The sequence below is a fragment of the Lolium rigidum genome, chromosome 2, assembly GCF_022539505.1.
Source record: "Lolium rigidum isolate FL_2022 chromosome 2, APGP_CSIRO_Lrig_0.1, whole genome shotgun sequence".
NCBI classification, from domain to species: domain Eukaryota; kingdom Viridiplantae; phylum Streptophyta; class Magnoliopsida; order Poales; family Poaceae; genus Lolium; species Lolium rigidum.
This window is the reverse complement of record NC_061509.1, coordinates 75183814-75194711: the sequence shown is the minus strand read 5'-3', so window position 1 is coordinate 75194711 and position 10898 is coordinate 75183814. Positions and strand designations below refer to the sequence as shown.

General features: G+C 46.4%; 2 protein-coding genes across 2 annotated transcripts; both read right to left on the bottom strand.

Moving 5' to 3' along the window:
- Positions 1-523: 523 nt before the first annotated feature.
- On the bottom strand, positions 524-2830 carry LOC124686736 (uncharacterized protein At2g34160-like). The gene is made up of 5 exons (XM_047220638.1): positions 2523-2830; positions 2248-2296; positions 1067-1129; positions 926-990; positions 524-838 (listed from the first exon to the last, which is right to left on the bottom strand). Exons 1-5 carry the CDS (start codon positions 2664-2666, stop codon positions 737-739), a joined length of 423 nt encoding a protein of 140 aa, XP_047076594.1. The 5' UTR covers positions 2667-2830; the 3' UTR covers positions 524-736.
- A 771-nt stretch (positions 2831-3601) lies between these two features.
- LOC124686735 lies at positions 3602-10483 on the bottom strand. Its single transcript, XM_047220637.1, has 8 exons — positions 10206-10483; positions 9989-10117; positions 9778-9893; positions 4902-4983; positions 4691-4750; positions 4496-4603; positions 4345-4390; positions 3602-4130 (listed from the first exon to the last, which is right to left on the bottom strand). The coding sequence occupies exons 1-8, from the start codon at positions 10305-10307 to the stop codon at positions 3913-3915; spliced, it is 861 nt and encodes a 286-aa protein (XP_047076593.1). The 5' UTR covers positions 10308-10483; the 3' UTR covers positions 3602-3912.
- Positions 10484-10898: the final 415 nt, after the last annotated feature.

Below are 10898 nucleotides of genomic sequence, written 5' to 3'. Positions count from 1 at the left end.
AAGTAATTTCGACCAAGTTACTGAAAAGAGAATGTGAACAGGCAGAAAGACAGGCGGCGCCCAACGGTGGTCGACCATGAACGGGATCAGCAAAAAATCAGTTGCAGTGGCGTGGAGCATGCTGCAATCGTATCCCACCCAAGCTGCAACGGGATGAGCAAAATTTCAATTGCGCATTAGGATTTTGATTTATTTTGTTGAACTCAGGGACTATTTTTTGTTTCAGTATTGCCGCAATGCATGCTCTGCATCTTGCTGTACTATTCAGACGAGGTCTTGTATTTGCAGCTTTGGTTCAACTCTTTGATACATTTAATTGCATCTTGCATGTGATAAATTAGCCGAGTGAAAAGAACTATATCTGAATTCCAGCTTTCTTGTTAAATAAAGCCTCACACAATTCTGAATGAGCGCTCACCAGATTGCTACCAACTCATTCCGTAAGATTTTCACGTAATGAAGTTCCCGTAAGTCTAGCATTATTGTTCTGAATGAGCGCATGGAGCAACAGTGAGATCTTCCAAATGAACATGGGACAAATCAAGAGTATCATACTCATAATTGCATGATCACAAGTCGACATACAACCCTAGCAAACCAAGAAAAGGTGCACTAAATAAGCTGCGCCTTAATTTGATCAACCCAAGCACTTGTCTCTCGTCCACACAGCAAATTAAAATACAGAAAAGAGGAAAGAACAGTAAAATTAAGCTACAACAGGAACCTTCCAAGTGGTTCAGCTTTGCTCTTCCTCGGCAGCACCAGCTGCCGCCCTCTCTTCTGCCGCAGCTGCCATCAGCTCATCGAATTTCTCTGTCTTGCCGATCAATATTTCAATCTGGACAGTGCAGGTTATGTGAGTAAGAAAAAGACAGTCATGTGAATACATTCTGAAAACTAAGGTTTTCATCTGAAGAACACAAACCTTGGCCTTCTGGATAGGGCGGTTCCTCGCATCATCTTTGACATCAACAGTAGATGTCATGATTTCTGCAAGTAATTTCGACCAAGTTAAGAGACTGAAAAGAGAATGCAATCAAGGAAAATTACGAGAAACAAGACTCACTCTTCTCGACAGCAAGGCCATTATTTTTCAGAATCTCAGCAACGGTCACCACAGTTGCAATAGCTGAAACGACGAAGTTACCAGATTCAGCAGGATAAATTAGGAGCATCGATTAATAATAGCATAGTAGAATCACATTGACCAACAAAGAAAAACAAACCAAAGTATGTATCAAGAGTTTCAAACAAAAAACTATGCATCAATAAAAAGTATATGACATGCTGATGTAAATGTATTAATTCAACTTTACAAACAGTCTAAACAAAATTATTATTAAATCCACTGCCAAGGTCTAAAGCAAGTGTAGGTGTAGCCCAAGGCCTAAACAGGCAAACAGCAACACACACACGATTGCAGTAGCTGAGTAGCAGACTTCAGCCACAACTGACAGCAGAAACTACGAGGGAGAAATAATTTTAGGATGGCATGTCATCAGTAGTTTGTGATTTGATCTAAGTGTTCCATGTCCAGAGCTAGAGGATTGTTGGCTGGAGATATTATAACATCAGTGAAACTTTCCCATGATTATATAAGCAATACTGATTTGTTGACCAGTAAGCAACGAACGGTTCGCTCAGTGGACGAAGGCTCAGCTTATTCTTTAGTATCAAAAGACAGTTGTTTCATTGGTAATTTATTCTTGTGCATGGACCTTCCTAAACTTTCAAGAGCAGTATAATCTAAATTTCCCCGGCCACATGAACAGAACAGACAGCTGAAATCTTCCCAACCCCAGGTGGGACTTGGGAGGTCCAACTTCCAAATTCTTCTTACTAAAGAAATACTAAGTGCAGATATATAGCTAAGGGCTCAATTCCGAGATAAAGAGAGGCATCGACCGTAGTCAAGGAAGAATTATGTGGCACAAATGTAGTTTTTTTCTTCCACAGGGCAGCTGGTTAACCATGACAACATACAAAATGAGCTAAGCAAACTAAGTTGGCAGGTACTGAAGTGCCATCCACACCATTTTGACAAGCATAGAGATACCATAACAGCATAACAAGTCATCAGTGTTGCTAAGCACACATCACATCTTTTATCAAAAGATAAGACATGACATGTCTCCTTTTGCTACCAAATCTCAATGCTCATTGTTAGCATAGCTTCCTGGGGATAATTTATCAGGGCAGAGGCCTAAACTGATACAGAGATAAGATTGAGCGAATGACGAAACTTACCCATGCCGAGGGCCGAGAGCTCCACCTCTTCGTGCAGCTGCATGTACCTCTGCACACAAAACAGAACCAAATTAGCCTCGTCGATTTCACGGAATCACTGGAATCAACTCAAATCGCTCGCAGATATATCGCCTAAACCCAAAAGGGAGAGCCCTCTCTGGGGTTTAACCCCCCGACAAGATGGACCTTAAACCGGCAGGAAATCCCCAACCAACCGCACGCTTTCTCTGTCCCTGTCGTACCACAGGAGCACAGATTGGGTTTCATTTTCGTACCTTGGCGAGGTTGACGTAGAAGAAGAGGGGCTTCTTGGTGTTGGAGACCTGGATGCGGTTCTTCTTGTGCCCCTCCGCCCCCGCCGCCGGTGCGGCCCCTTCCGCTATGCTGAGGTTGTTCACCGCCTCCGTCACTTCCTCCATGGCGCGAGAGCAGCGAAACTGGGTACTACGGGGACTTGGGGGGGCAGCTCGAGGTAGTTGTGTAGCAAGGAGAGATTTCGGCGGCGACGGAGGGGGGAAGAAGGCCTATCGCGGCCTGGGGTTTTATACGGGGTAGGGTTTGGACGTTTGGTGTCTTCCGATTTCTCACTCCCAACTCCCAAGAGGCCAAGACAGAGTTTTCGGGTCTGACCCTACCGAAAGTTCAGTACTCCTATAGTCCTATAGTCCTACTCCTAGCAAATTATACACTGTGCAGTTGCAAATATTTTCCCGAGAAACGCCACATGACTCTAGGCTACACAAATCTCAATGCATTTGTGCATTAAAAGAGAAGTACACTCTCTGTTTATAATTACCCTACGTACTGAATTTAGCCAAAGTCAGACTCTACAAAGTTTGACCAAGTATGTGTGAAAAATGCAAAAGTTTATGTTACCAAATTCATATACAGAAATATTGAAATAAACTTTACGACAATTCTTTAATGTTGGAACCTTTTATTACTATATACTTTTCCTGAAACATCAAACTTTATTATGAGAACTCGGGCAAATCGCCCACCATAACGTTGGAACATGTGCCGGTTACATCAGAATCCCAAACTAAGGCAACAGCCCACATTAGCATTACAGGATTTAACCCCCAAAAAAACTAATTCATGTGCAACTGAATTTGCATCACAGCTACAAGTAGAAACCACAGCATGGGAAAACCATGTATGAAGCTAGATCTTCAGATCATCAATAGCAACTCCCTTTTGGGAAAAATCAAAGGGTCACATAAAAATGCATCTGATGACGGCCACCTGCTATATTCTTGCAAAACGAACTCATTTTTTCCCAGAGGATATCCAAGTATGGTTGAACAAAGGGAAAAGTAATGTCATCTTACATATTAGGGATGTAATAATTACATTTAAAACAAAAAAAATCACTTATGACCAAGAAAAGCTTACATGAATGGTGATTTTTTTTTATTACAGAGGCCATCAGTATAATTGCCATGTTATGGCAAAATCCTTAGTAACAAAAAATGGACCTATTTGATCCTGTAGTTCAACCTAATAATCTAGAAATCAATTTTCCTTCACGAGCACACGTTCCATTGACATGAACGTTCCTGGAATAACATTTCTCCACATTCAGAAGGCAGACAAAACATGAAGCACTATCTATGTGCAGCAACAGCATTGCAACATACATCAATCGCCCGATGCAGCGCGAGGTCATTGTTGGATTTGTTTTAGCTCTTCTGGGTGTTTGTCATAATCCTCGAGCCTCTTCAACCACCGTAGACCAAGGTCACATCCACCCTCAGCTGCTATCTGGAACTGCTCCTTTGCGAGCTTTAGTGGGTCCTGCTGCATGTCCTTTTTTCGCACCTTCCCGGTCGATGGGCTCTTGCCTGAGTTGAACCTGGTAATGACTTCAGGCACTTCAGCACCTGAAACAACCATACTGTCAGCATAAACGCATAGGCTTGGAGTAGTTTAACAGTTCCAGCAAAAATTAAACAAGCACAGTTGACCAAGAGCTGTCCAAATTAGTCCTCAAATCATAATTTTGTCACCTGTTTTACTCTAAGATAGCCTTTATTCCATGAAGAATAATATAGAAACCCACAATTATCTCCTGACACATTATACTTTTCGACAAACCTTTAAGAAGAAGAGATCCATATGCAACTGCAGCTCCAGCATGTCCCTGAGATGTTCAAATCTCAGATGTCAGAGAAACAGAAATAACAATGTGATTCATGGAATGCAAATAAAATAAGATAATTTTTTGTTGATCTCTTCCATATACCACCTTCTCCGAAGCTCTATGGAAACACCACATGGCTGAAGCTATGTCCCTCTTGACACAATCCCCAGTTAAATACACAGCACCAAGAAGATATAAAGCACCAGGATGCAACTGCATTCAAAGATTCATGTAAAAGTTGAATAGGCTTATCAAGAAGAAAATCTGAAAATGTGATCAACATTCGGGTGGCAAGCATACCTGGTCAACAGCTTTCTCTATATAATGGAAAGCCTGTTGATCAGACTGAACATGATCGTTCTACAAGCAACAAAGGTAAACCATCAACTGAGGTGAAGACATATTGCACACAAATTGTATAAAAATAAAGCTATCAATTGCCTAGCAAACAACTAAGATTGAATGACTGAAGTAGAAGGAAAGGGGCAAAAGGCACATGAAGCGTGAAAACCTCAATTCTTAGCCGACATCCAAGTTCATACTGTGCCTCTGGGTCACCCATGTTTGCAGCTTCAACTAGCAAAGCAGCACCACTGTACACATGGAAAGTGACAAGGGTGAATTATTGGGCGGCAGCAAAATGAATGTTCCAACTAGAACACATCCAAACAAAAAGATGGTATTGCTCACTCAGTATTTTAAGATTTACCGAAGGTCAAGGCACGTAAACATGGCTACCAATTTTCTTTTCCAATGAAGCTACTGATCACGTTAATTTTCTGTCAGATATATTAAGGCACCAATGATTGCTGCAGCTAATTGGATGCATAACCCACAGTTCAGGTATATTATTTGTACCAATTAGCTCAAACTGCCAAGATCGATGCATATCAGTGGATTATTAAACATTTTGAGCAAGAGAATAACGTTCAACTGCACATAGGATTTTGAAGTTGTTCCGACTATTGAGTACTCAGAATAGTACCAGATAAATTGAACTTATCATTTTCTATTACCAATTCCTGTTAGAACATTACCCATGTTTCCCAAATGCTACATACACCTTATGAACATTAATCAAGATTCACAAACAAAGTGACGTTTTTTTGGGGAAACTAGTCTTTCACATGAGCTGCTCAGCATAGTAGGGTAGTAGCTACCAGAGTAGCAAGACCAATAAGAGCCGCATGACTTGGACGTCAGCAATGTATAAATTTTTTATAAGAGATTTATTGACACGACAATACATAAATATTACTAGAACACTTCGCAAGGCATACCACTACCCAAATTATATGTAATTTAAACAAAATTATCCTGCAACTTAGCTTTGTCAGATAAAACAAAAACTGAAAAGGCAAACACAATATTATCTACAACTTGATAAAAAAAACTCCCTCTGTCCCACAAAAGATGTCCCAAGTTTGCCTAAATTTGGATGTATCTAGATGCGATTTAGTGTATAGATACATCCAGATTTAGAAAAAACTGAGACTCCTCCAAGCTTCCCGAGATGGGCTCCTCCTTCACCCTCTAGTGGATGACCTCCCCTGCCCAATCCTTCAATATGCTGACGACACCCTTATTATCATCAGGGCTGTCCCGCAGCATGTGACCAATCTAAAAAGGATTTTGGACGAGTTCACTGCGGCCACTGGTCTGGCCATCAACTTCCACAAGAGCACTTTCGTCCCAATCAGGATGAGCTCCGCTGAAGCCGCTCAAATTGCCGAAAATTTCGGGTGCGCCGTCTCCTCCTTCCCCCAAACTTACCTCGGCCTTCCACTATCAACTCACAAGCTTCGGTTGACAAATTTCGCCCCCATTATCTTGAAAAGTGACATGCGCCTTTCCGGCTGGAGGGGCAGATCTCTTCCCATTGGGGGGCGTCTTCTGTTGGTCAACTCTGTCCTAACCTCCATGCTTGCCCACGCCATGAATGCAGGGCTCCTCCCTGCTGGGGTTATCGAGGCCATTGATAAGCGTAGACGTGCCTTTCTCTGGACGGGTGAAGAGACGTGCAACGACGGTCAATGTAAAGTAGCCTGGACTGATGTCTGTGCTCCCAAAAAGCAAGGGGGGCTGGGGGTCATCTCCTTACTGGCCCAAAACTCTGCTCTCCTTGGTAAATTTCTCTCTAAGCTGCACTCTGCCTGATGCTCCCTGGGTTGCTTGGTTCCGTCGTTTCTATGGATGGACTGATAATCACGACATGGGCGACCGCCACTCCCTTGACACCCCCATTTGGAAGGATATTCTTGCTGGGTTATCTACCTTTCGCTTCATCTCCAAAGTGTCCGTCGGAGATGGGAATTCCACCTCTTTCTGGCTTGACCTCTGGCTTGGTCCGGCCCCCTTTCATGAACGTTACCCCGCCCTCTTCTCTCATTCTATTCGCCCTAATGCTTCTGTCTTCCATGTTCTCCACACTGGCCTAAACTCCAACCTTGGCCCTCGTCTCTCTCATGCCGCAACGGGCGACCTCCTTGCCCTCACTTGCGAGCTTGGCTCTGTTGTGCTTCGCCCGGACACCCTGGACACTCGTGTGGGACGCCTCACTAACAAAGGACTAACAAACAAAGATTTCTACACCAATTCTTTCAGGCATCTGCAGGTGGATGATCAGGCGACCATGGTCTGGAGAACTGCTGCGCCGCTGAAATGCAAGGTCTTCTGCTGGCTCGCCCGACGACAACGCCTCCCCACCAACGCGCGCCGCTTCCGCCACACAGTGGCCTCCTCTGCTGCTTGCCCTTCCTGCCCTGCTGACGAAGACACTGATCACTTGCTGATTCGGTGCCCCAGAGCGCAAGATGTATGGAGCTTCTTCCACCCCGATGCTACTCATCTCAGCAATGCCTCGCTGACTGACGTGCTGCAGCTCCTCTTCCGAAGCTTCGAAGAAGCTACTGTCAACACTGCTATTCTCTGGAACATTTGGAAACGAAGGAACGCCCTCGTCTTCAACAATGTTGATGAAACCCTCCCCCTCGTTGTGAAGAACTGCGTTCAGGATGTTCGGTTGTGGGCCTACCGCTGCCCAAAAGAGAACTCTAGATGCATTCTAAATTCGTGGTGTATTAGATACGATCCCCCCTGAGCTTCTCTAATCCTAACTCTTCTCTTGCCCTCTAAAACTTGTAATGGACCACTGTAAATTTTGAGGTTTATGAAAGGTGTTCAGGCTGGCCTAAGCCCGCCGTAGTTCGATTCAAAAAAAAAAAACTGAGACATCTTTTGTGGGGCGGAGGGAGTACTAAGAACCCCTGTCCCTTGTATAGTGTTGTAGTGTCCGTTCTAAGGGCATCTCCAGCGGCGCGACGCATTTTAATGTCCGCGAGCGTCCGTTTGCGTCGCGCTGCGGACGCAAAAATGACCGTTTTTGTCCGCGCGTCCGTTTGCGTCTGGGGTCTGCTCCAGCGGGGCGACGCATTTTTTTTTCCTTTTTCCCTCTTCTCCATTTAAACATAGTTTCAAATATAACATTTTGAAACATGATTTTACACAAACTAACACATAGTTTGGAACATGGTTTACACAAACTAACACATAGTTTGAACCATGGTTGACACAAATATAAAATTTAAAAAAAAAGAAGCCAGTTGTGTTGATTTCCGTATGTTCGCTGCCAAGAAAGAACATTCAAGGGCACCCAGTCACCCAAACTGGAAAATCCAGCGAGAGGAGATGGTGCCCTTGTTGGTTCTACCGATGAAGCGAACATCCAGAAACCTCGACTATTGGCTTCGTCTGGCCCGTAGCCAGATTCGCTGCAAAGAAAGAACACTCAACGTTCTAACTATCGGTGTCGGAGCCGGAGTCGTCGGTGTGGTAGTGCCTGCGGCAGGCTGTGTCGTCGAACACCTTGACGATCATCTCTCCGTCCCCTCGTAGAGGAAGGTGAGCTGGCAGCCGGGCTCGAGGTCGAGGTCACGGGCGAACTTGTCCCACCCCGTGTGCAGGTACATCTTGCCCTGCCCGTCGAACAGGACCTCCACGGTCCAGCGGCAGAAGTTGCAGCTGGCCTCCCGTAGCTGCAAGTGCGCCGGCTCGACGCCGTCGACGAACTTGTCCGGTAGCCGCTTGATGGCGAGTGGGTCGTCGTCGATGCGGAGGAGGAACTCGAAGCAGCGCTCCTCCTACGAGGACGAGGAGGGCGCAGGCGACGGCGAGCGTGGGGCCGTAGCTGCTCCACCACGGCGGCCCCTGCCCCGGCCACGGTGGCGCCCGGGGCCGCGGCCTCGGCCGCCTCGCCGGCCACCGGGACCGGCCATGGACTTCCTCGCGGGCTTGGCTGCGTCGCAGGAACACCTAAGCGGCGCTACGCTCGAGCTTTGTGGCGGCTAGGGTTTCTTTGGAGGAGTGGATGAGGAAGAAGAACGCGCGGCCCCTTTAGGCTGGCCATAGTGCTAGTATCATAGGTAGTATCATACATCCTAGGCCCACAAAAATGATGATGTGGCATCTAATTAATGAGGAGAGATAAGATTAGAGTACCATAGGTAGATACTGTATCATAACGCACGTTACGAGAAAAGTAAATACCAAATAGATCTTGTACATAGATTTACATTGAGATTCTACAAAATAATAAATTTACAAGTTTATGATACTACACTATAATACCACCCACTATAGAGATAGTATCATAGACAAGTATCATATGCATGATACTAGTATATGATACTATGCACTATGACCAGCCTTATATAGGCCGGCGGCATGCGGTGGCCGCGGGACGCGTGGCGTCGCCATTAACGTGGTTGGCGGAGGTGGGCGGCCGCTCGGCAGCCGAGGCATCGTCGCCATTAACGTGGCGCAGAGTGCCGAAAAGACGCAGCGACGCAGCGGCGCAGTCGCTGGCGCGTTTGAGAAGACGCATCGACGCAGGGTCGCTGCCAGGCGGGCCAGCCGAAACGTCCGCCAGACACGAGCGGACATTTCCGGACGTCCGCCGAGACGCAAACCTGGCGCATATTTGGGCCAGGTTTGCGTCTCCGTGGACGGCCCGGTCACTTTGCGTCGCCCCGCTGGAACAGGCCCCAGACGCATTTCCGGTCACGGAAAACGGTCGTTGAGCGTCCGTTTGCGTCGCGCCACTGGAGATGCCCTAATATATCACCCAGAAACCAGTTCTGGTACACAACAAGCTACCAGAATCACAACAATGACATACTAGCCAGGTCACTTATAGAAGATTCAGATTGAGACAAAACAACAACATAACTACATATATGCAGCGACCAAACTAGTTTGCTTGCATTGTGTCTGCAGGTTCCTGGAACAACATTGAAACAACCACAAGGAACATGCCATATGGGCAACTTGAACGCCATAGTAAAGGAAGTTGCATTACACAAGCATCGCTAGAAGTAAAAGTAACTCACACTGCCTTGCAAGCTCCGGGAACATGGTACTTGAAGTGCATTTTGGCCAGCCAACACCTGGCGTGAGTATTCATATTGTCGATCTCTAGGGCCAGCTCAAAGTTCTCCTTTGCGCCCTTCCATACCGAGAAAGATTTGCACAACAAAATGTTAAAACCCGCAACAATGGGTCAAATGGGGACAGATGAGGAAGGCGAATCCAGGGTTGTACCCTAAGAAGTGGGATTAGGCGCTTGTCATTGCGGTCGGCGAAGTCGATGACGCGATCGACCTCCTGGAGGGCGCTCCAACCCTTTACCACCAGCTCCATCGCCTTCTTGTTCCGGTCGTGAATCCACCTCTGCAGGCACGGAGAAATTTACTCACCACCTAGCAGCGCTAGAGCGTGAAATCAGATAGATGGGGAGATCCACGCGTCTCACACTCACCTGGTGATTCAGCGCGGACGCAATCTGGGAGGCTCGGCCGGAAGAGGAGGAGGAGGAAGCGGTGGCGGCGGCGGCCACCCGCCGCGCCGAAGCGGCGAACATCGCAAGGCGGCGCCGCGAGCCCGGTCGCGGGGAGCGTCCCTAGGTCGTAGTTTCTGCTAGAGTTTGTTCAGGCTTGAGTCTGTTCCGTCGCCCCGTCTCCTCGGAGCCTAGTCTTGTTCGGCGGCGGGGCTGGCGGAGCCGGAGAGCTAACGGCCGTCGGGAGCGGCGCCGGCGAGACGGCCGAGGGGAATGCGTTGTGGGCGCGTGTGTGCAGTGGGCTGGGCTGGTACATGTTGTGTTGGCCTAGGCCCAGCCCAGCCCAGCACGTAGCAGTAGCTGTCTATGTGAGTAACTTTGTGTTCTTTTCTTATTTTCTGATAAAGTCATTGTTTTTGAATACTATCAAATGTAATTATTAATGTAAATGAACTTGCATGTTCTAACTTATCCATGTGTTGTGACTTGTGAATTTAATACAGTCCTAAAAAATTTACATAAGGGTGTCTAAAAAAAATTACATAAGGGAATTAAAAGAAAAACTTGTTCTTCTTTGTTTCTCTGGTACATTATGTGCCTATTTGGTTCCCAGCTACACTTTGCCAAGTCTAACTTTGGCAAGTGTGGCTTGGATTTTGAAAGCCACAAAGTGTG